This window comes from Bombina bombina, chromosome 3 (genome assembly GCF_027579735.1).
Source record: "Bombina bombina isolate aBomBom1 chromosome 3, aBomBom1.pri, whole genome shotgun sequence".
Lineage (NCBI taxonomy): Eukaryota > Metazoa > Chordata > Amphibia > Anura > Bombinatoridae > Bombina > Bombina bombina.
Window position 1 is genome coordinate 226,625,647 of NC_069501.1, and position 26,823 is coordinate 226,652,469.

General features: G+C 38.3%; 1 protein-coding gene across 1 annotated transcript in view; it reads left to right on the forward strand.

The window, feature by feature from the left end:
• The first annotated feature begins 1,117 nt into the window (after positions 1-1,117).
• Positions 1,118-26,823, forward strand: part of SEZ6 (seizure related 6 homolog) — a 639,531-nt gene continuing 613,825 nt past the window's right edge. The window contains exons 1-3 of the mRNA XM_053705225.1: positions 1,118-1,268; positions 16,081-16,875; positions 25,905-26,038. Of these exons, the coding sequence (XP_053561200.1) occupies positions 1,118-1,268; positions 16,081-16,875; positions 25,905-26,038 (1,080 nt within the window). The remainder of the gene's footprint in view (positions 1,269-16,080; positions 16,876-25,904; positions 26,039-26,823) is intronic.

Here is a 26,823-nt window from a genome sequence, read left to right on the forward strand (position 1 = left end):
ATCCAGGTGGCGATTGATGACAGTCCTTCATGGACATTTTTCTTGGCGGTGGCAGGGTCTCGAGTGAAATGATTAGCTGGGTGTCATCAGCATAGGAGACGATGTTGAGGTTGTGCCATCGGGCAATGGCGGCGAGAGGGGCATGTAGATGTTGAAGAGGGTGGGATTGAGTGAAGAGCCTTGGGGTATGCCGCAGTTGTGGGTTTGGAGGAGAAGGGCGGGAGTCTGACTTTCTGGGTTCTGCTGCTGAGGAAGGAGGTGATCCATTCCAGGGCCTTATTGCGGATGCCGGCGTCGTGTAGGCGTTTGAGGAGGGTGCTGTGGGCTACAGTGTCGAATGCAGCCGAGAGGTCTAGGAGGATGAGGGCGGGGGTTTCTCCTTGGTCAAGCAGGGCGCGGATGTCATCTGTGGTGGTGAGGAGGGCGGTCTCGGTGCTGTGATTTTCTCCTGAACCCGGACTGGGAGGGGTCCAAGATATGGTTGGTCTCGATGTGGTCAACAAGTTGTGCATTGATGGCCTTCTCAATTACTTTGTCTGGAAAGGGGAGTAGAGAGATGGGGCGGTAGTTTTTAGGATCTTTGGGGTCTGCCATAGGTTTCTTCAGCAGGCATTTCAGAACCACTTGCTTCCAGTCTTCTGGGAAGGTACCAGTTTTGATGGAGCAGTTGATGGTGCGGCAGAGTTCATGGGCAAGAGTAATGCCTGCTTTGTTGAAAATGTGGTGCGGGCATGGGTCTGAGAGTGATCTGGAGTGGATTGATTTCATGATTCTGAGTGTGTCCTCCGTGGTGAGGGGGATCCAGGTAGTCCGGGAGTGGTGGGTTTGAGTGAGGTGTCTGTGGGGGTGGGGGTGTTGGTGGTGAAGGGTAAGTTCTGGAGCTCAAGGCTGTCATAGATGTTGATGATCTTGCTGTGAAAGTAGGTAGCAATGTTGTCACAGAGGTCTTGGGAGGGTGGGATGTCATTGGTATCGCTGTTGGGTTTGGAGAATTCCTTGATGACTGTGAATAGCTCCTTGCTGTTCACACCCAGCACAACTGAATAGCAGACAATGAATACCTAGAAGCCCGGGTTACCATTTCATACTTTTCTAGACAGCAATAAATCATAGGGTCATGGATCCAGTTGCAACCCCAGTCCTCACTGTAGCACCCCCAAACCTCAAAGGTGCCAACTTTTCTGAGTTTTCAAGATGCTGCCTTTTTACATGCCCAGTGCCCAGCACTGTATGCAGAGCAGGGAACATGGTAAAGAAAGGAGAAAGAGGTTAATAAAAATAATAAAGAAAAAGAATAACCCCTGCACCCTTGATATTTAGTTTTTAACTTTGTGGTCTAGTTTTAACACCATCAAAAAATCAAAAAAGCTTTTGCAGTGAAAGGTTGTTGATGTATTGCTCCCACAGGGAATGTTCCTTTAGTAGATTGTAATAGCTTTTAATAGACAAAAAAAAATCAAGGGTTTTTATTATTCCATAAGCTTTCAAGACCTCACAGGTCTCTTCTTCATATGAACATGCATTAAAGTGTTTAAGACATCAGTTCCATGTCCCTTAAAAAAGCCTATTGTAGCATAATACATAAACACTACCGTTAGTAGCGTGCTTGATGGTTAAATACAGAGCATCTCAGAGACTAAAGGGCATATGGGAGCAGCATTGCAGGAGTGCACAAACATGAAAGTAAATTGATAGATTAGAACATGCACTCTATATGCATTATTTAATCTGTTTCTGCATATTGGAATTCACATGTTAACTAAATACAATATACTTTGGGTGTGCCCTAGTTTATGTCAAAATATTTAAAGAACCCGGTGACCTTTTTTTTTTTGCTTCATGTAGGCAGTTTTTAATTCGATATCCCAAGCTTATCCATTCCTGCAGGTAAGAAACCATTATTATGTGTGAGCAATATTGCTTGCTTATAAACCAAATGTCAAACAGTTGCCCAAAACTGAACTTTTTACCTTTGAAGTCATATTGTTTGCTATGTGTATAGTTCCTGGTAATGTTTGATCAAACATAAACTGTAATGCAGAAACAAACACTTCCCTACTCTCTCATGAACTATAATGCAGCTATACAGTATGTTAAATGTCATTATATGTGAGATTGATTTTTTTGTTTTTGTTTTAAAACTGGCAACCCTTCAAAAAAAAGAATGTTTGTGAAATTATGAGTGACAGGGACAATTACCATTAAAAGAGGCACTGTCCTTCTAAGACACAGACATCTGAGCAGTAGCTAAACTACTAAACAGAAAGACTGTCCCTGCGAGTGGCGAGCTGTCTCCCATAGAAATAATGAATGCTCTCTGCTATGTAAAAGTTCACAATGGAGAATGAAATACACAGGGAGAACCCAGCGTATGTTTAAACTTTAATATTAAATCTAATACAAATCAAATTACTCTGTTTTTATTGCACTGTTCTTTTCAGAATAATTAGTATTTTGAGAAGTAGATAAAAGCTTGCCACCGTTTTAGCTGTGAGAAAAAACAGTGAGATCTATTGGATGAAAACGTTTACCGAATTACACTGGTACTGGAGGGACAGTTTCATATACCTCCATGTTCAGCCCATTTCACGGAAAAAAAATCAACAATTACGCCTCGTATTTTGTTTTCATAAGTACAAATTTCTATGTGTTTTTTGCACAAGTGTACTTAAATTACAATTTACACTGGGCATATTTAGTACGATTTAATTCTGTTTAATTTTAAAGACAAATATTACTTTTGTGTGAATGGTTCAGTTTTTCTTTTTGAAATGTATGCATCTCCTTCCTATATAAAAATGCAGTGCACGCCCATTAGAGAGACACCCTGTTTTTAGGGTAAAAAGAAGATTTATAGAATTCCATCATGGAAATGGAAGTACTGGCCAGCATCCTTATATAATGTCAGCATTCCAGAGAGCTTTAGAGAATCAGGCCCTCTTTTTCAGACACCCTTTCTCTTCCTCTATCAATCTTGACCTCGTCTGTCAGTCCAACTCTCTCTAGGTTCCATGCAATGACTTAGATCTAGCCTCTTCAAAAAATATTTATGGGTTCCTTAGGGTTGCCACCCAGCTGGTATTTTACTGAGACATCTAGTATTTTTAAGCTGTATAAAGAATAAATATATAAATTAAGGTTCTGTCTTGGTGAAAGTTTTTCTAAGTTTGTTGGAATATAATTTAAAACAAATTACCATTTTAATCAGTCCTAGCAGCTTTAGTTTCTGCGTTATGCTGTATAATGATTTATGCAAATATATGCTAATGATCGCTGCCGGTATTTTTTTCTAAGAAAACGACAACCCTATTGTCCCTATGGCTATGACACATTCTATATATTGTTGCTCCAAGGTGCTGCCTCCTTAACCTGTTGACAAGATGAGTCATGTTATCATTTTTCTACCCAACATACATGAAAATTCCTTGCTACCATAATATTTCCAACATTCCTATTGTGTAATGTCTTTTTCACTCTAATCATCAAACAATGGACTAATACAATATGTATTTAATACAGTAGATGTCAATGACATAATTAATAGAGATGGTAGAATGTGGCTCCTATACACTAAAAATTTCAAATGTCCAAACATTTAGACATATTAGAAAAAGGGATGTGAAAAAAGAAACAAAACATATGCTCCAAAGACTAATATCATACTTCTTGTAGAAACACAATTACTTTTGGCTTGAATGAATTGTATACAAAGTCTAAATGGTTTGTTTAAACTTTTATGATCAGATTTCCATGACCCTCTCAATGTGCTTTTTTTCTGCTTTCTGCACTTTGGTACTTGATATTTAATCCTGTGGTCCTGTGATCTCTGCCAGTGCTGTGGATTAAGCTGCAGTAGCATCATTCTTCTTTAAATTAAGTTTTAAAACAGTTCAAGCATTCCTATCCTTCAAGGTTGGATTAAAGGTCCCTGATCACAAATTTGCTAGGAGTTACTGCTTCTCTTCAATTCCCATCTCCACTTATATTCTTATATAAATCTTTCATATAATATGTCTTAGATTTAGTTAATACATTTTTTTAATTTAGAAGTCTCCAATGTGACCTTCAATAAACCCTAGAGTCCTATCTGCCCCTCCCTAGATATTTTTTTCCAGTGTTCTCTTTTTTTTATTCTCTGTAATCCTCTAACCTGATCAGATCCAGTGTCTCTCATTTTTAAGTAGATATGCTGTAATTAAAGTAGTTGTGGATAGGGGTAACACATAAAAGCTTTGAAACAAAGATTAATTATAGTGCCCTGTGTGTTGTTATATGCTTTTATATACAGAAGAGCACAATCAAAAGAAATGTAATTTGCTGCCGAAGTCTTCTGCTTCTCTCTCAGTCCCTCTCCCTCCTCCCTCTAGTTCCCGTTGACGCGTTTAATTTATTAGCTTTACTGAAACTGTCTCGCTGGTATTACTTAACATAATTCTTTCTTATTAAGCGAGGAGAGTACATTTGTTAGCTCTGCCCAGACGCTGCTGCTTTGCCTTTTACATCATCAGCCATGAAATGTGTCGCTTGATCTTCTGCTTACTGCTAGGCCTCGTATCTCTGACCCCCCAGGGCCAGGCGCTGAGTGGAAATAGGCAGCAAAACTTATACACTGTAATGGCGATAGGAAAAGAGAATTGGAAAATGAATAAGGGATCACAGAAACAAGGCGAAAAAAATAAGAGCTGGGAGAGAAGAGGGAAAAGTAAGATTGCCCATAGGAAGCATTAATATAACCCTTTGTTGTTAACATCCATCGATGAGAGGGGAAGCTGAGACAAAGCTACAGATAAACCTTTATTATCAGATAATTCTAGAAAGCTACCTATAATGATGTTGTGGAAGACAAGAAATATTCTGAGATATTCTTGTCATAAACAGGCCCCATTTTGTGGGTGTAATAAATCTGCTGTGAACTTAGTAGACAAAAAGCTAACAAAAGATGTAATTCATAGTTGTTAGTACTTAACCCTTGGCAGCAAAGGGTTAATGGAAGGAACAAAGCAACATGTATTGTGAACATCGGCAAACATATTCTTTGCTTTAACCACTGTTTTTATCATAATTAGTGCACCTAGTACTGAGACTACACAAGCACAAATACTGTTGTGCATATGTGATATCAATGAATTTATTACACATAAGTTCACATGCGCATAAACGCACTAATTGCTCAGATATAGTATCCGGTAAACTGATTTAGGCTGCATGTTTGAAATGTTCCTGTATCTGACAGGAGACTGTTTTTGTCTTAATTAAACAAAAATGCTGTAGGATTAACCTGTGCCTCAGTACATTGATGCAGCAGGATCTGGGGTTTTGGATGAATGATACTCATAAATCCTCTATTAAAAGATTGGAAAACTGAAGATAATTACAGGGCGAAGGATTGTCCCAGAGAGGGAAGGAGCTTAAGTGTTTGTTTACAGATACCTTCTATTGCGTAAGCAGTGAATATTGAACATATCCCTCAGAGAACTATAATATTGACAGCATTCTGCACTGTCAAGATAGAATTCATTGACACTCAACCTGAACCTCTTCACATAAAACCCCCCCCACATAAAATAGATAAAATTTAATAAAGAAAATGTTCAACTTAAAAACTGTATTGCTTAGATGTTTACAAATCAGATTTTTATAAGGGATAGTCTAGTCAAAAATAAACTTTCATGATTAAGATAGAGCATTTAATTTTAAGCAACTTACTAATTTTCTCCTATTATCAATTTTTCTTCGTTCTCTTGGTATCTTTATTTTAAAAAGTTGGAAAGTTAGCTTAGGAGCCGGCCCAGTTTTGGTTCAGACCTGGGTAGCGCTTGCTGATTGGATGGCTACATTTAGACACCAACTAGCCAGCGCTACCCAGGTCTGAACCAAAAATGGGCCAGCTTCTAAGCTTACATTCCAGCTTTTTAAAATAAGGAAACCAAGAGAACGAAGAAAAATTGATAATAATATCTGAATCATGGAAGTTTCATTTTGACTATACTGTCAACATTTCTCATTTAACACATTTATGGCCAGATTACAAGTGGAACACTATCTTTTGCGAGCAAGCGATATCAGGTTTACCGCTCATATTACAAGTGAATGCATGAGCTTAATAGTGATTTACGCTAGAATGATTACCGTGACATCAGAGTTCTGGTTAACTGTTTTGCAAAACTAAAAAGTGTCACAAAACACATCAAAAATGCATCACACAATACAGTTAAACTTATAATAATACCATCTAATAAAAAATATTTTAAAAAAATACTTCACACAAACGTTATAAAAGCTCAAAGATATGAGATCTCAGGTGTTAGGAAAGGCAGGCAAAGGGCTTTAACATAGAGATATATACATGCCTAAAGATGTGTATATATATATATATATATATATATATATATATATATATATATGTATATATTTATGTGTGTATATATCCTATAATATAAAATGCCAAGTGTGTTTGTCCGAAGCTGTCATGCGCAGTAGAGACAGCACGAGGACAAACACACCTGGCCTTACCTGACATGCTGTTTGCAGCAGTGAGGCGAAAGTGGGCATGGCCGGACGGGAGCATGGACGTGTTTGGGCATGACCGGGCATGGTCTGGGGCGTGGCTGGGCATGGTGTGGGCGTGGCTGGGCACGGTCAGCGCGCAAGAGAGAGGGGAGAGAAATAGAAAGAGAGGGGGAGAGAGACAAAAAAACATAGGAAAGAGCTAAAGAGAGGGGGGAGAGCAGAAGAGAGGGGAAAGAGCAGGAGATAGGGGGGAGAGAGAGCAAATAGAGGGGAAAGAGCAAAATAGAGGGAAGAGAGAGAAAAAGAGAGGGAGAGAGAGAGAGCAAAAGAGAGGGGGGAGAGAGCAAAAGAGAGGGGAAGAGAGAGCTGTCATGCACAGTAGAGACAGCACACCTGGCCTTACCTGACATGCTGTTTGCGGCGCAAGTGGGCGTGGCTGCGTGTGACCGTGGCCGGCATAGTCAGGGCGTGGCCAGGCGCTGTCGGCGTGAGAGAGAGGGGAGATAAATAGAAATAGAGGGGGAGAGATAAAAGAGATAGGGAAGAGCAGAAGAGAGGGGAAAGTGCAGGAGAGGGGAAGAGAGAGCAAAATAGAGGGGAAAGAGCAAAAGAGAGGGCAAAGAGCAAAATAGAGGGAAGAGATAGAAAAAGAGAGGGGCGAGCGAGAGCAAAAGAGAGGGGGGAGAGAGGGAACGCAAAAGAGAGGGGGGAGAGAGAGAGCGTAAAAGAGAGGGGGGAGAGAGAGCGCAAAAGAGAGGGGGGAGAGAGAGCAAAAGAGAGGGGGGGAGAGAAAGCAAAAGAGAGGGGGGAGAGAGGGAGCAAAAGAGAGGGGGAGAGAGAGCGTAAAATAGAGGGGGGGAGAGAGAGCGCAAAAGAGAGGGGGAGAGAGAGAGCGCAAAAGAGAGGGAGGAGAGAGAGAGAGCAAAAGAGAGGGGGAGAGAGAGAGCACAAAAGAGAGGGGGGAGAGAGCAAAATAGAGATGGAGAGAAAGCAAAAGAGAGGGGGAGAGAGGGAGCAAAAGAGAGAATGCAAAAGAGAGAGAGCGTAAAAGAGATGGGGGAGAGAGATTGCAAAAGAGAGGGGGGGAGAAAAAACAAAAGAGATGGGGAGAGAGGGAGCAAAAGAGAGGGGGGAGAGAGAGAGCAAAAGAGAGGGGGAGAAAAAACAAAAGAGAGGGGGGAGAGAGGGAGCAAAAGAGATGGGGGAGAGAGAGAGCAAAAGAGAGGGGGGAGAGAGAGAGCAAAAGAGAAGGGGGAGAGAGAGAGCAAAAGAGAGGTGGAACGAGAGAGAGTGCAAAAGAGAGGGAGAGAGAGCACAAAAGAGAAAGGGGGAGAGAGAGAGCAAGGGGTGGGACCTCTGTACTGCAAAAAATGGCCCGTGTGAACAGGCGTTAGGACTAGTATACATATAAAAGTACATTGGAGCCCTTTTCTGTCAAGTAGATGAAAATATGAAAAGTCATATTCATGCAATACTGTATTCATATTTAATAAAGTGTTATTGTAGCAGAATATGTTCTTTTTATTTATAAATAGATATTCCTATATATATTTGTGTGTGTGTATATATATATATATATATATATAGTGTGTATGTATAAATATATATTGTACCAAAATACCATCAGATATATACTGTATATAAATATGTATTTATGAATAAATAGAACATATTCTGCTATGTTAAGAACATTGGAATGTGAAATATTTTTTTCTACATTGACTTTCATGGGTGAATACATGAACGTGCACGCGATATTCTAAGTTCAGCTTTTTGCACTTTTCGAATTACAGTTAATTTATACGAGCGTAACTCAACAAGTGCAAAAAGCTTACTTCTAGCGCAATTAACTCTCGAGCGGGAACATTAAATAATGCTCCACTCGTAATCTAGCCCTTATTGTTTTTCAGACCTGTAACGGTACCAAGGACATTTAAAAAAATGCATGTATACTTTTGCAAATTCATTTTGTGTATTTACAAAATCTGCATCCTCATTTGAGATCCCTGATTCAGTAAAAAAAAAAATGTATAGTCTTAAAACAGCCAATCAGAATCTATAGCTCCCAAACTGTACTCTTGAAACTGAACATGGTCCTGCATCTATGATGATACTTATTGGTTTAAATTCAATAGAACTAATTTGTTAAACCATAATCTCACTGAAAAAAAAACACCAGCAACACCACAGCTTAAAAAATTGTGCAAATCAAAGAGATTTGTAACCATCCTTTGTCACAGCTGCAAGTTTAAAAATCATCTCTTTTTATTCAATTATTTATTATTATATTATTATACTTTATTTATAAAGCGCCAACATATTCCGCAGCGCTGTCCATAGGTACTATTCATTTACATAAAACAATATTCTAAAACTTTTAAGTGACAGGACAAAATTTACAACCACATACAGGAGGAATTAAGGACCCTATTCCCATAGGAATTTACAATCTAGAAGGGTAGGAGGCTGAGAAGCAGGTGAGGACTGCAAGATTGAGAAAGATGTTAATGCAGAGTTAGATGAGGGAAATGTTAGGTAAGTGAAATTAATTTATTATTGAGTTGGGTGGTAGGCTTCTCTGAACAAAAAAGTCTTCAAAGTCTTCAGGGAGCATTTAAAAGAAGAAAGATTAGGTGAAAGCCTGACAGGATGAAGGAGAGTGTTCCAGAGGGTAGGTGCTGCACGACAGAAGTCCTGCAATCTAGCATGGGAAGAGGTGATAGTCGAAGATGCAAGGAGCAGGTCATTATTGTATCTTAGTGGGCGGACTGGAGTGTACTTAATAATTAGAGAGGATAGGTAGTGGGGAGCGGCGTTGGTGAGAGCTTTGTATGTAAGGGTGAGATTTTTTAATTTAATTCTGCTGTGAATGAGGAGCCAATGAAGGGACTCACAGAGAGGTGCAGCAGAAACAGAGCAATGGGAAAGTTGGATTAGCCTGGCAGAGGTATTTAGGAGGGATTGAAGGGGGGGAGAGGCAGGAAAGAGGAAAGCCAGTAAGTAGGTTATTGCAGTAGTCAAGTCTGGAAATAACAAGGCAGTGGATTATTTGCTGTCAGGGTTTTTTCTCTGCTTTGTTTGCCATGTGCTGCTGGCAGCCATTTTGCTTACCTTTTCTTGCTGAATATGGTGCAGAGTGTGTGATGCTGCTCATTTCCTGCACGCCATCTTATGGTCAGACTGTTGTACATCATCCGTGTGAGACAGGTTGCAGTCTCAGAATTGTGATGTCATCACTTATTATTTAAAGGGCCTCTGTTTAGTATGCTTTGCCCTTGCGTTATCTCAGACCTGTTTGTGAGTACCTGTGTATTACCTGGCTTTCTGACGTCCCTCCTGGTTCCTGACTCAGCTTGTCTGACTACCAGCTCTGGCTTTGACTCCTGGCTTGTTATTTGACTTGTGGACTTTTTATTATTTTTTGTTATTAATAAAGGTGTGATTATTTTTGGACCTTTTTGTCTCAGTCTGATTCCTGGCACCCTGACATTTGCTTTGTGGTGTTAGCACTCAGAAATGGGCAAATCTTGGAAATATTGCGTAGGTGGTTGCGGCAGGATGAAGAAAGTGATTGGATGTAGAAAAAGGATAGATTTCAGTCAATTGTAACTCCGAGGCAGCGGACTTGGGGCGATGGGGAGATGGTGATGCCGTCAACATAGATAGAAAAGTCAGAAGTTGGCGTAGAGCTTGAGGGGGAGATTAGAAGGAGCTCAGTCTTGGACATGTGAATCTTTAGGTGGTGAGAGGCCATCTAGGAAACAATACCAGATAAGCAGTCGCTGACATGAGAAAGGACAGAGGGAGAGAGAGCAGGGGTGGAGAGGTAGATCTGGGTGTCATCAGCATAGAGGTGGTATTTGAAGCCATAACTGTTGATAAGTTTACCCAGTGAAGAAGTATAAATGGAGAAGATTAGAGGACCCAGAACAGATCCTTGAGGTACTCCAACAGACAGAGGCATTGGAGAGGAGGAGTCACCAGCAAATGACACAGAAAAAGACTGGGAGAAAGATAAGAGTGAATCCAAGGAAGAGCAGTGTCACAGAGGCCAAAAGAGCTAAGGGCCTGTAGGAGGAGGGGGTGGTCAACTGTGTCGAGGCAGCTGAGAGGTCAAGTAAGATGAGTATTGAGTAGTGGCCATTACCTTTAGCAGAAAGAAGATCATTACTAACCTTGGTAAGGGCAGTCTCAGTTGAGTGTTTAGGGCGGAATCCAGATTGCAGGGGGTCAAGCAAGGACTTGGTGGACAGGAAGTGGGTTAGGCGATTGTAAACTAGTTTTTCAAGGAGTTTTGATGTTAGTGGAAGCAGTGATATGGGGTGGTAGCTTTCAGGAGAGTTAGGGTCAAGGGAGGGTTTTGTGAGTATGGAAGTGACCTTTGCATGCTTGAAAGAAGATGGGAATTAACTGGTAGAGAGAGATAGGTTGAAGATGTGAGTGAGAGCAGGAGTGAGGGTGGAAGACAGGGGGGTATTAGATGGGAAGGAATAGGGTCGAGCGGGCAGGTAGTGAGGCGTGAGGAAGATAGTAGCGAAGAGACTTCATTCTCAGTGGCTGGATGGAAAATGCAGAGGGTGGCAGAGGGAGCCTGTTGTTGGAAGTTTGCAAGTTGGTGTTGGGATGTTGTTTCGGATAGTACGTGTTTTGTTTAAAAAGTAGTCTGCCAAGTCTTGAGCACTAAAGACAGGGGGTGGGGGTGGAGCAGGTGGGTACAGGAGAGAGTTAACGGTGTGATGACCAGGTGATGGTCTAAAATTGGAAAAGGGCTACATTAGGGGGTTAGGTCAGATATAGAGCAGAGATAGGAAAATACCAGGTTGATTGAGTGTCCATCACGGTGAGTAGGGAATAAGGTGGATTGTGAGAGACCGAAAGAGGATGTTAGTGAAAGAATTTTAGAGGCAGCAGGGGCAGATGGGTTGTCAATGGGAATGTTGAAGTCCCCAAGGATTATGGTTGGTATATTTGTAGAGAGAAAGTGAGGAAGCCAGTGGCAAAGTTATCAAGGAATTGGGAGGTCGGTCCAGGAGAGCAATAGGTGACTGCCACTCTGAGGGAGAGAGGGAGAACAGGCAAATACAGTGGACTTCAAAGGAGGAGAAGGAGAGATATGGGATTGGAGGTAGGTACTGATAAGTACAGGAGGGGGAGAGCAGGATGCCAACACCGCCACCATGTTCTCACCTGGCCTCGGGGTATGGCTAAAGTGGAGACCACCATGTGTGAGAGCAGCAATGGAAACGGTTTCAGAAGAAGATAGCCAGGTTAAGGTAATTGCTAAAAGGGTGAAAGCATTTGATATAAACAGGTCATGGATGGTTGTAAGTTTGTTGAAGACAGAACAAGAGTTCCATAGTGCACAAGTGAAAGGAGTGTGTGCGTATGGGATGCATTGGATGGAAATGAGGTTGTGTGTGTTGCTTTTATTAAAGTTTCTATAAGGAGTGCGTGATTGGGTAATGGTGGGAATGAGGGTAGGCCCAGGATGTCGCCTGATGCTAATAGCAGCAAGATGGAAAGTAAGAGTAGGTGAGAATGATATTTATAGCAGTGGGGGTATTTCTGTGAGGTGGTGCAGTTTATTGATATAGATTTTAAAATAGAAAGAGAGCTAAGAGAGCTAAGGTATGGAGAAGAAAGGAGAGAGGGGCCAATATAAACTTCATGTGGAGAAGGGTAAGGTATGAGCATGTGAGCCTGCTTGTTGAATAGGCATGAGACTGTTAAAAGGAAAAGCAATTCTGAAAACATAGCAGAACATTAAGTGTAAAAAAAACTATTAAAAAAACATCATTATCACAAAAATACCTCAAAAAATTACTAAACAAACAAAATAAAATTACAAAAACTCTATAAAACAGTCCACTCTAACATATGCACACAAAAAAATTTTTTAAAAAAATTGCAAAATAAAATAAAAATAGCAAGACAAATACACTAGACAAGAGTCTGCATGATTGAACAATGTTTAGGTGAAAAACACTGACCATGCCAATATCAAACACGTACCTTCTGCAAGATATCTAAGACAACAGATATACAAATAACTGTTGCAATTGTGCATATTGCTTTTCTGCATTTCTATTGGTTCTGTATATCTGTGCAAAATATTGTGTATTGGGGCACTTATCACAACTATTTATGTTAATGGAATGCCCACTAAAAAAAGCAGCCTCTATGAATTTCAAACATGATCTTACCGTAAGAATGGGCCCCCCAAATGCGTACCCTTGAATCTAGCCTAATGAGCAGCATTAAAGGATCGGTGTTGGACCAAGATTCAACCCTGTGCAATGTAGCCTCTGATTAGAAATACTGTCAAGAGCATTAAAGCTTAAAGGGATATGAAACATAGTTTTTTCTTTCATGATTCAGATAGAGCATGCACTTTTAAGCAACTTTCTAATTTACTCCTATTATCAATTTTTCTTAGTTCTCTTGGTATCTTTAGTTGAAAAATCAGTAATGTAAGCTTAGAAGCCGCCCCATTTTTCATCCAGCACCTAGGTTGTACTTGTTGATTGGTGGCTACATTTAGCAACCAATAAGCAAGTGCTGTCCAGGTGCTGAACCGAAATTGGGCTGTCTCCTAAACTTACATTTCTGCTTTTTTAAATAAAGATACCAGGAGAACGAAGAAAAATTGAAAATAAGAGTAAATTGGAAAGTTGCTTAAAATTGCATGCTCTATCTGAATCATGAAAGCTTAATTTTGACTAGACTATCCCTTTATAGGGACATGAAACCCAATTTTTTTTATTTCAGGATTAAGATAGAACTTGCAATTCTAAACAATTTTCCAATTTACTTTTATTATTAAATCTGCTACATTCCCTTAATATAATTTGCTAAAGGAGTGCAATTATTAGAGCTAGCTGAAGACCCCTAGTCAGCCAATCACAAGAGACAAATGTGCGCAGGCTCCAATCAACAGCTAGCTCTCAGGAGTGTAGGATGTGTACACATTATTTTTTGAATGATCTTTTAAGATTAATGCTCCAGGACACCATTAACTAGTTTTAAGCATTTTTAAATAAATAGCATCCCCTCTCTCACACTCTAAAGTTGATAATGCCTAACATTTACAAAACGTGTTTGAAAAGGAGTTTGTCTGTGAAAGCCCCTTCTAATGCATAACTATTATAAGCATTTTGCACTGATTGTCTCCATGCAGATTCAGGGCCTGACATTCAAAACGTCACCGGCCTGGAGAGAAATCACATATAATCTATGGAATTTTTTTAGACCTCGTATTGTAATTTAGAAGACCCTGTTTCACATAAAGAACACTATATAGCAACATAAGCATTTCTCAAGATAAAAATTTGTGTTTCTAAATATTTTTAAGGGCCTCCCTGTACCAGCGAGACTTTTTAGAATATCTCACCTGAGCGGCAAGGTTTTGAATATCAGGCCCTCAGTCTGAATTGATACTAGTCATGTTTTGAAAGTGCACTACTAGTGGCAATATTTATAATAGCATGTTAGCATCTACTTTACAGAGTATTGTTTTTTTTACATGTTAAAACTGTATGGCTTAATATAGGCCTAGCTGTTGTGTTCTGTTGCACTATTTATTATTTTCTTGTATAATTCTTGGACCTTTTAAACAAAGACTAATTTGCTCACTAAAATCTAATGTTCTTTATCCTCTAAAATTAATAATAATATTACCAATTTTATATAAGGTAAATGTCTCTTGATCGTTGGCATTTCTATATGGTGTGGAAGTCTGGCAGAAGATGAGAGATATTGGACAAAGAAGATGCCTATCCTTGCCCTAGTGAGCTGTTGCCCAGGGACAATGCACATAATGCAGGAGGAAATATTACAATACATGCTAAATAATTGTAGTATAGTCTTTATATAGAAGATTACAGAGCACGATGACAAGAAGAATGTGTCATGTAAATGCATTTCTACCTGCATGTGGATGTGAATCATTCATTAGCTCTATTCTTACAAGAGATGTGATTTTTATAGGAGCAAAATAGAGCTGGAATTTCTTTGTGGAACAGTACACTCTGTATTCTCTCTATGTGAACAGTATTAGTGTTTAATAACAGAGAATATTTGAAAGACCCTTTTCCAGACTGTAAATGGAAATTCAGAAGTAGTTTTTTTAAGCAGGAAGTATGGTTGGGCAAACTGCTCTGATCTTAACACTAAGACATTTTGTGCATCGCCAGCTCAGCAAAAATGAATACATTACTTTCAAATCATTCGGAGGAAAGATTTCAGGCAAACACTACAACTATTTAGAATTAGTTTGATAGGTAAGAGGATCATGATACCCTGCTCCATTATATGCTGGAACTTTTCCCATCTGTAGAATTGATCCTTTCACATTTTGTCCAAGTGGCAAGCACTGGAAATAGATTTTTCTCTTTTGCCTTGATTGAGGTCATGTCTGGTTGACCTTTCCCTTCATCCTCCAGGCAGAACAAGCAAAAGTAAAAGAAATGCTCATTTTATTTTTGAGAACTGTGGCCCACAGAACAGGTTACAAGTACGTTCACTGTACAGCAGTGGATTCCATCTCAGAACAGAGGTCACTGATTAACTGAACTTATTTTTAGTTTTATAACTGTAAAGCAACTTATCCACTGAAGCTCACTTTAATTTTTACCTGAGCCTTCTAGCTGTTGAAACTATAACTGACAAATAATCATCATTCAATTATCTTGCTATGGTCTTGAAATGCTAATAAGCAAACAACTTGTGTTATCACCTGGACCTATTTTCATGTAGCTCTATGCATATCTGTGTAGTCACAATGTGATGCATTAAAGTCTAAAACTCTCAAAGTGAACATCTAATTTAAATCCATAAAGTAGCATTGCAATGTGAGAATTACAAGCTCTCAATCATTACAGCATGTCACCCAAAAAGAGGTTAAATACATAAACAGAGACAGGTTTTGGGAGCAGCAAACATTGCAGCTACCAAGTAAAACACAGCTATCATGTGGGACTTTACCTAGATGTTTAATCCCAACAATTTCATTCTTCAATTAAATTTATTTAATGAGAGCATTTATTTAAAAAGAGCCTGGCCTAGACTGTCAATATTCCTAGCCCTGAATGTTAATATCATGATGTATGTGTCTATTTAGCTGTGCCTTTAAATGATTGTATTATTTATTCACTGTATGTAACTTACAGTGTGGGAAAGTGCATGTCTTTGATATGACATAAAAGCATTTTTGTTTCTTTTGGAAACATAAGTAACAGGCACTCAGTATTTCAGGTTGCAATATTTATTTGAAGCTTAAATCATTTCTGTTTATTCTTTGTGTGTACAATAATGTGTGCCTAATCATATAATAGAGTTTCTGCAGTAACTTAATTTATGGATCAACCTAGACATTGCAACTGAGCAGAATGCTGGCAGCTATGCTGAATTTTAACTTTCAAGTGTACTGAATTTTAATTTTTATTTTTTAGTACAAAAAAAAAAAAATCAAAATGAAATTAAACAACTAAGAAAATTGTTTGCATACTATAAAATATTGGAGGCCTTAAACAATTTACCACTACAGATTCTAATACCTATTTCTTTGTTCAGGTCTGCTTACTGCAGAAAGGAACGACTTGGGCAGCAAAGGAGCTGGTAGCTGGGAAGCAAAAATGGAACCTGTCGCTACAACCACAGTAGAAGATCGGGAAGGAGAGGTGCCTTTCATTACCACAGCACCTACAATGACATTACTAAATCATCACCCACTTTTAGAGGGACTTCTCCATGAGACGATCATGAAAAAGGATTTCCAACATTTATCACCCTATTTCACAAGGATCAAACCAGAACAGAAGGTTGGTAGTTTGAAAGACAATCCAACTACAAAGACAAACATTCCTTTGGGCAATCTTGCCCATCCAGGCCATGTTTCTGGATTCCATGATGAATCTGCAACCCCAACAGTGCCACTGATACCTTCCACAATGATTATGGACACTACATCTGTTGTTACTGAGAAGAGCAAGGAGATGAGTAATCCTCAAAAACCATTACAGTTGACTCCCATCCTGACCCCCTCTGTCAATCATGTTTTACCCCTTACTGAGAAAACTAAAGTTGTTTCTGATTCCCACCAAGCTATAAGCCATGTTGAGCCTCCTACATTGAAAGCTATAACTAACTCTTATACAGAACCATCACATTTTAGAGATGATGCTTCTTTCCAGGCTACTTCTGTAAGTACAAATACTGCTAAAATTCGACCAAGTTCAAATATGTGGGATATGAGGAAGGTCACTTCCTCCATTTCATCATCTCCAGTTACAGCTTATGAAGAGGAGGAAGAAACCACAACCAGTACTATAATTACCACAACTGTTATCACTACAGCACCAGCACCAGGTAACTTCAGAAATTGTGACTCCCTGTATACTACATTTGAAAAAAAAAAAAAAAAGGTTGATAAAGTGACAAAAAGGTTTTATTGTGTATGTTTGTTCTGAATAAAAGACTGCATCAAATGACAATCCATAATGGTATGGATAATAAATTACAGCCTCTCTGAAATACCCTAGTAAAGGGGTATAGTATAGTATAGTATAATGCAAAAAGATGGGTAAAACTATTTGTTTATAATTCATTGGTTTATCATTCATCCAAACAAAGGGGTTAATTCTATCTTACAGCTAATGCACTACTATAATAAATGCGCAGTCCTGCTTCACAAGTGCTAAATGGTTGCTTCCAAATGTTCTAGTCGCTGAGTCTCTTATGTTCTCACATGGTTCTTGTTTTGCAGGAAACATTACAAGATAGCAATATTGAATTAAATGACAAAAAAAAAGAAAACAGCTCATCTTGTCAAAATGACCCATTTCATAAATGTATGGGAGCAATATCCTTATTCAGAGTCTGCACAATTGTTATTTTTTAGATACATATATACATAGTAGATGTAGATGTAAGAAATTAAGGAATTAATTACAGATCTGCATAATAAATACAATTTAAACCTGTCATTTTGTTTTCAAAATTTGCATTCTCTGTTTAGGGCAAAGTCTCAAGCATATTTATCTTATCTCCTTTACTTTCTCTCACCACTTTGGGAAAGATGTAGATGATCTTCTACACTGATCAAGAAATCACTGTGGAGAATGTTGCAGGGTCAGCATGCTGAATCCTATCTAATGCCCTTTATCATTACTGGGGCAATGGAAAAATAATTATTTCAAAATGATATAGAACAGAAAAAATTAACAAAATAAATAGTGAAGGTACATAATTAGTCTCAGTAGGTAATAAGATACAACAAAGCAAACAAAATGACAGAGGCAAGCCTTGTCTTCTCCAGCAACAAGTCAGGATTGTCTCCTCTAAATAAACCAAGCAGTGAGGGAGTTTGGCTATTTAAAAACAATTACGGAAAGCAAGGTGTTAATCTAGAAGTTTTCATGTTCAACTAATATGGGTCCAGATTACAACTGGAATGCCAAAATATTAGCACTGTAGAGTGAGAGCACCGCTCGAGCTAAATCAATAGCGCTCATATTATTGCGCTCATATTACAAGATGAAAGTAAAAAGGAACCACGTCTAGGTGTGCTAACATCTGGAGGCAAAGCTAAATTTCTCTCTCTCTTTCTCTCTCTCTCTCTCTCTCTCTCTCTCTCTCTCTCTCTCTATATATATATATATATATATATATATATAAGTTCATAAATTAAGAACTCACTGGTCATCAGCCGTCTGTGGTTAAACCACAGACGGCTGAAGACCAGAGAGTGCTTAATATATTAACTTATTGAAACTTTTACAGCACCCTGGCTGTTATGGCATGACGGTGAGAGTGCATACCCTTAACAACTATTATTATATATATATATATATATATATATATATATATATATATATATGTCACTCGATTTAGGTGAAGCCTGACATCACCTAAATCTAGTGAGTGCAGTCTTCTTTTTTTCTATTATACCTGCATTTCCCACTCAATCAAAGTTTGCTGGAAGTAACCTTTTTTTCCACGATGGTTAGCGCACGTAATACAAGTTGACAGTAAAAGTATTGCATACAAACAAAACCCAACGTGCGTTAACTTCAGGACTTTGGATATCATGACCGCGCTAACGACTTCAATGGAGCGCATACAAAAAAAAAACTAACACTTATCGCTTACGTGCTAACCTGACAGAAGTTTTTAATATTTCACATTCCAATGTTCTTCACATACACAATTTTTTTATTTTCATTGTAATATACCTGTATGTACCTATACTTGTATATGTACACTGGTGTTCAAAAGTTTGGGGTCACTAAGACATTTCATTATTTTCCATGAAAACATACATGAAATGAGTTTGAATAGGAACTATAGTTATTGACAAGGTTAGAGATAATGAATTTTAAGTGAAATAATAATTGTGTCCTTCAAACTTTGCTTTTGTCAAAGTATCATGTGCAGCAATTACAGTCTTGCAGACCTTTGGCATTCTAGTTGTCAATTTGTTGAGGTAATCTGAAGAGATTTCCCCCCCATTCTTCTTGAAGCACCTCCCACAATTTGGATTGGATTGATGGGCACTTCTTACATACCATACACTCAAGCTGCTCTCACAACATCTCAATAGGATTGAGATCTGGTGACTGTGCTGGTCACTCCATTAAAGACAGAGTACCAGATGACTGCTTCTTCCCTAATTTGTGGAATTGTTTATCAATATAGGTCACAACCAGTTTCTGGATACGAATCGCTTCAGATATTTTTAACTCCTGATCTAATATATGACATGTGTTAATGAATATGTTTAATTTCTTTAGATCTGAGTAACCCATAAAAATAGTAATATATATATACTGTATATATGTATATGTAATGTTAATTATATATATATATATATATATATATATATATATATATATATATCTATAGGAATAGATGTACAGGTATAGGTATATACAAATATATATAGGAATATGTACTTACAATTAAAATAACATATTCCTGTATGTGAAGAACATTGAAAAGTGATATTTTTGCAATAAATACAAAGTAAAACATATTAGATATTAGTATGAAATGATTATTTAGACAGGTGTGTGTGTATATATATATATATATATATATATATATTACAGCATTTTGCAGTCAAATACATGGCCATATACAATATACCTTTTAATCCTTATAAATATGTTTTATTAATCTTTATGCAAATTTGTTTATCAGATAGTGTTTATATAATTGCAACAGTATATGTTAATGTATTTATGTTGTATATAGTGCAACTTTTATTTTATCCCAAAACCTTTACGCAAAGTCTTGCTAACCTGACAAGTTAAATTTGATTGCTCACTCACGTTCACGTTTACTTTCAACTTGCAATACAAGCACAGATTAACATGCCCGCGATATTCTTATATCACAAGCTAATGTTAGAGCACCACTTGTAATCTAGTTATATATATATAATATATATATTTATACACATATACATGTATGTAATATATATATATATATATATATATATATACACACAGTGGGGGGTAGTTATCAAGCTGTCTACTTTTCTGGCTTCGCCGGCCCAATACGCCCGCCTAAGCTCGCCTCACATCGCCGCCGCGGACCTGAAAAAATACGCCTAAGTTATCAAATAAAGCTGTCAAAAAGCCACAGGGCGATGAGCAGCGGACTGTGAGAGTTATCACTCATCCGATCTCGCTGCCCTTCAGCTTTTTCCCAGCTTTATTGCTAGCCTGTCACTAAGCACTCACACTAAACTACACTGTTCTACCCCCTATACCGGCGCCCCCGGAGCCTCCCGCAACTCAATAAAGTTACTAACCCCTAAACCGCCGCTCCTAGACCCTGCCGCAACTCTTATAAATGTATTAACCCCTAAACCGCCGCTCCTAGACCCTGCCGCAACTCTTATAAATGTATTAACCCCTAAACCACCGCTCCCGGAGCCCACCGCCACCTACATTATACCTAGTAACCCCTATCCTGCCCCCCCTACACCGTTGCCCTCTATTATAAAATTATTAACCCCTATCCTGCTGATCCCGCACCTCTCCGCAACTAAATAAATAGTTTAACCCCTAAACCGCCGCTCCCTGAACCCACCGCAACCTATATTAAACCTATTAACCTCTATCCTGCCCCCCCTACACCGTCGCCACCTATAATAAATTTAATAACCCCTAATCTGCCCCCCCTACACCGTCGCCACCTATAATAAATTTATTAACCCCTAATCTGCCCCCCACTACACCGCCGCCACTGTAATAAAATTATTAACCCCTAAACCTAAGTCTAACCCTAACCCTAACGCCCCCCTAACTTAAATATTAATTAAATAAATCTAAATAAATTAACTCTTATTAACTAAATGAATCCTATTTAAAACTAAATACCTTTAAAATAAACCCTAATATAGCTACAATATAAATAATAATTATATTCTAGCTATCTTAGGATTTATTTTTATTTTACAGGTACCTTTCAATTTATTTTAACCAGGTACAATAGCTATTAAATAGTTATTAACTATTTAATAGCTTACCTAGCTAAAATAAAGAGAAATGTACCTGTTAAATAAATCCTAACCTAAGTTACAATTACACCTAACACTACACTATACTTTAATAAATTATTCCTCTTTAAAAATAAATACTTACCTGTAAAATAAACCCGAAGATAGCTACAATATAATTAATAATTATATTGTAGCTATCTTAGGATTTATATTTATTTTACAGGTAACTTTGTATTTATTTTAGCTAGTTAGAATAGTTATTAAATAGTTATTAACTATTTAATAACTACCTAGCTAAAAGAAATACAAAATTACCTGTAAAATAAATCCTAACTTAAGTTACAATTAAACCTAATACTACACTATCATTAAATTAATTAAATAAACTACCTACAAATAACTACAATTAAATACAATTACATAAACTAACTAAAGTACAAAAAATAAAAAAAGCTAAGTTACAAAAAATTAAAAAATAAGTTACAAACATGTTAAAAATATTACAACAATTTTAAGCTACTTACACCTAATCTAAGCCCCCTAATAAAATAACAAACCCCCCCAAAATAAAAAAATGCCCTACCCTATTCTAAATTAAATAAATTTCAAAGCTCTTTTACCTTACCAGCCCTTAAAAGGGCCATTTGTGGGGGCATGCCCCAAAGAAAACAGCTCTTTTGCCTGTAAAAGAAAAATACAACCCCCCCAACATTAAAACCCACTACCCACATACCCCTAATCTAACCCAAACCCCCCTTACAAAAACCTAACACTAATCCCCTGAAGATCATCCTACCTTTAGTTGTCTTCACTCAGCCAAGCCACCGATGGAACTGAAGAGGACATCCGGAGCGGAAGAAGTTAATCCTCCAAGCGGCGCTGAAGAAATCTTCCATCCGATGAAGTCATCATCCAGGCGGCGCTGAAGAAAAGTCTTCGATCCGGCCGATGTCATCTTCAAAGAGGCGCTGAAGAGGTCTTCTATCCGGGCGAAGTCATCTTCCAAGCGGGTCTTGAATCTTCCTTCCGCCGACGTGGAACCACCTTCTTCACCGACGGACTACGACGAATGACGGCTCCTTTAAGGGACGTCATCCAAGATGGCGTCCCCTCAATTCCGATTGGCTGATAGGATTCTATCAGCCAATCGGAATTAAGGTAGGAAAATTCTGATTGGCTGATGGAATCAGCCAATCAGATTCAAGTTCAATCCGATTGGCTGATCCAATCAGCCAATCAGATTGAGCTCGCATTCTATTGGCTGATCGGAACAGCCAATAGAATGCGAGCTCAATCTGATTGGCTGATTCCATCAGCCAATCAGATTTTTCCTACCTTAATTCCGATTAGCCAATCGGAATTGAGGTGACGCCATCTTGGATGACGTCCCTTAAAGGAGCAGTCATTTGTCGTAGTCCGTCGGTGAAGAAGGTGGTTCCACGTCGGCGGAAGGAAGATTCAAGACCCGGCTTGGAAGATGACTTCGCCCGGATAGAAGACCTCTTCAGCGCCTCTTTGAAGATGACATCGGCCGGATCGAAGACTTTTCTTCAGCGCCGCCTGGATGATGACTTCATCTGATGGAAGATTTCTTCAGCGCCGCTTGGAGGATCACTTCTGCCGCTTCGGATGTCCTCTTCAGTTCCATCGGTGGCTCGGCTGAGTGAAGACAACTAAAGGTAGGATGATCTTCAGGGGATTAGTGTTAGGTTTTTGTAAGGGGGGTTTGGGTTAGATTAGGGGTATGTGGGTGGTGGGTTTTAATGTTGGGGGGGGTTGTATTTTTCTTTTACAGGCAAAAGAGCTGTTTTCTTTGGGGCATGCCCCCACAAATGGCCCTTTTAAGGGCTGGTAAGGTAAAAGAGCTTTGAAATGTATTTAATTGAGAATAGGGTAGGGCATTTTTTTTTATTTTGGGGGGTTTTGTTATTTTATTAGGGGGCTTAGATTAGGTGTAAGTAGCTTAAAATTGTTGTAATATTTTTAACATGTTTGTAACTTATTTTTTTATTTTTTGTAACTTAGCTTTTTTTATTTTTTGTACTTTAGTTAGTTTATGTAATTGTATTTAATTGTAGTTATTTGTAGGTAGTTTATTTAATTAATTTAATGATAGTGTAGTATTAGGTTTAATTGTAACTTAAGTTAGGATTTATTTTACAGGTAATTTTGTATTTCTTTTAGCTAGGTAGTTATTAAATAGTTAATAACTATTTAATAACTATTCTAACTAGCTAAAATAAATACAAAGTTACCTGTAAAATAAATATAAATCCTAAGATAGCTACAATATAATTATTAATTACATTGTAGATATCTTAGGGTTTATTTTACAGGTAAGTATTTAGTTTTAAATAGGAATAATTTATTAAAGTATAGTGTAGTGTTAGGTGTAATTGTAACTTAGGTTAGGATTTATTTAACAGGTACATTTCTCTTTATTTTAGCTAGGTAAGCTATTAAATAGTTAATAACTATTTAATAGCTATTGTACCTAGTTAAAATAAATTGAAAGGTACCTGTAAAATAAATATAAATCCTAAGATAGCTAGAATATAATTATTATTTATATTGTAGCTATATTAGGGTTTATTTTAAAGGTAAGTATTTAGTTTTAAATAGGATTCATTTAGTTAATAAGAGTTCATTTATTTAGATTTATTTAATTAATATTTAAGTTAGGGGGGCGTTAGGGTTAGACTTAGGTTTAGGGGTTAATAATTTTATTACAGTGGCAGCGGCGTAGTGGGGGGCAGGATAGGGGTTAATAAATTTATTATAGGTGGCGACGGTGTAGGGGGGGCAGGATAGGGGTTAATACATTTAATATAGGTTGCGGCGGGCTCAGGGAGCGGCGGTTTAGGGGTTAATACATTTATTATAGTTGCGGTGGGCTCAGGGAGCGGCGGTTTAGGGGTTAATATGTATAGAGTAGCTTGCGGTGGGCTCCGGGAGCGGCGGTTTAGGGGGTAATAACTTTATTTAGTTGCGGCGGTGTAGGGGGGACAGATTAGTGGTGTTTAGACTCGGGGTACATGTTAGGGTGTTAGGTGTAGACAGCTCCCATAGAAATCAATGGGATGTCTGTCAGCAGCGAACTTGTACTTTCGCTATGGTCAGACTCCCATTGATTCCTATGGGATCCGCCGCCTCCAGGGGTGGCGGATTGAAAACCAGGTACGCTGGGCCGTAAAAGTGCCGAGCGTACCTGCTAGTTTTTTGATAACTAGCAAAAGTAGTGAGAATGTGCCGCACTTGTGTGCGGAACATCTGGAGTGACGTAAGAATCGATCTGTGTCGGACTGAGTCCGGCGGATCGATGCTTACGTCACAAAATTCTACTTTTGCCGGTCTCGAGCCTTTGATAACTAAGGCGTATCAGCATCGCCACAAATACGATGCGGAATTCCAGCGTATTTGAGGTTGACGGCTTGATAACTAGGCCCCAGTATCTCACAAAGTGAGTACACCCCTCACATTTTTGTAAATATTTTATTATATCTTTTCATGTGACAACACTGAAGAAATGACACTTTGCTACAATGTACAATGTAAAGTAGTGAGTGTACAGTCTGTATAACAGTGTAAATGTGCTGTCCCCTCAAAATAACTCAACACACAGCCATGAATGTCTAAACCGTTGGCAACAAAAATGAGTACACCCCTAAGTGGAAATGTCCAGGGCAGTATTCAAACATGATAACGAAGCTAAAGAATGTAAAGGTGATGGACTGGCCAAGCATGTCTCCAGACCTCAACCCTATTGAGCATCTGTGGGGCATCCTGAAACGGATGGTGGGGGAGTGCATGTCATCATGGAGGAGTGGAAGAGGACTCCAGTGGCAACCTGTGAAGCTTTGGTAAACTCCATGCCCAAGAGGGTTAAGGCAGTGCTGGAAAATAATGGTGACCACACAAAATATTGACACTTTGGGCCCAATTTGGACATTTCTACTTTTGTTGCCAACGGTTTAGAAATGAATGGCTGTGTGTTAAATTATTTTGAGGGAAAGCAAATTTACACTGTTATACCGGCTGTACACTTACTACTTTACATTGTAGCAAAGTGTCATTTCTTCAGTGTTGTCACATGAAAAAATATAATAAAATATTTACAAAAATGTGAGGGACGTACTCACTTTTGTGAGATACTATGTATGTATGTATGTATGTATGTATATATATATATATATATATATATATATATACACATACATATATATATATATATTTATACACAAACACACATGCACACACAGTACAGTATTTGGCCAAATGCTGGGCCCAGGACCACGTCTAGGTCTCTTCTTGACCTTGATGTGGTCCTGGTCCTATCATCATTTGGTTACACGCTGTATCTAACTTCTATTTTCCTTTAATGTAGCTGTTTATCTGCAAGAGTGCCAGACTTTCTATGAATTATAATTTTGCTTTGTAATTTTCCCTATGGACTTTACATTCAGGCTTGTCTGGGGTTAACTGCCTGATTCCCTGAAATCTGTGAAGCTTTCTGTGAGTGCTGGTAAGCACCCAGGGTTCTGAGTTTTCCAGGGTCATAGCATGTGTATCCAGTCCGGTGCAGTCAATTTCTGTGTTTTGTATGTGTGTTTGTATTTATATAGGTGTTGGACTGGGAAGGGTTCTTTTTAATTATACACTTGTATTACCAGAATGGGCACTAGTCATAGTGTAGGCCTACAATATTGCAAGTGAACCCTGCTCTATCAATATTGATCCACTTGTAATCTGGGCCATGTTATTGTATTGCAAGAGATTTTTTTGCAAGTACAATGTGTTCTATATACATTTAATGTCTATTTAGATAACATTTTATTTCATTAATATTTGATTGACATTTTGATTATAATAGTGTTATTCTCTTTTCCAGAGCCTTGCAGCAAAAACTTTTCTGGAACAGATGGAATCATTCTGTCTCCAATTTACAAAAGTGCAGTGTATAACACTGGATTGGACTGCAGTTATGTTATCCGTGTATATTCGGGCTACGGAGTTGAAATAAAGGTTAGTAGTATGCACTTAATCAAATTAAAAATTAGAAAAAAAAAAAAAAAAGGAAATCAGCTAATGATATTCTATAGGGGGCACGCCGAATAAATTCTAAGTGGGCTAATGGATATTAACCATGAGCCGTGCAACTATACAAAATCTATATAACAAGTGGATATATTTGTGTAATAAATTCTAAATATTTTTAAATAAATGCCAAAATCTTCATAAACAAAGAATATTACATAAGTGAAAATGTCCCATAAAACAAATAGGTGTATATGTATATAAATATACTGTTGGAAAATGGCGAGTCCAATCCAGTCAGATAAGATGATGTGTTCAGGCAGCTCCACTTGAAAACCTGATGCTGCAGGTCATCTGTGGTAAATGGAAGAAAAAGAAGAAAATGGGCGCCTCATAGTGTATTTTGTATACAATATACTGTGAAAAAAAGATGAAAATGCGCAAGATAAGTGGCACCCATCCTGGAATGGGTGCAATACAGCAGGCTAACACTTGGTGGTTAGCTCACTGATGACGGTCTCTCCGTATGCTGTTCTGTGGCGTCGTTCTCCTGTCAGGACAGCTCACCACATCGGTCACTGTTGTCAGGTATATATCCAAACACCGCTCTGTGAAGCAAACCAGGAGTAGCGAAACTGAACTGTTTGGATATCCCAAAATATGGGAAAAAATAGAAAACGGACAACCTCCGTTTAGTAAAAACACTTTTAAATTATAAAAGGTTCTGTATTAAAAAGCTGCAACGCGTTTCTCGACCACGCTCTGGTCGTTTC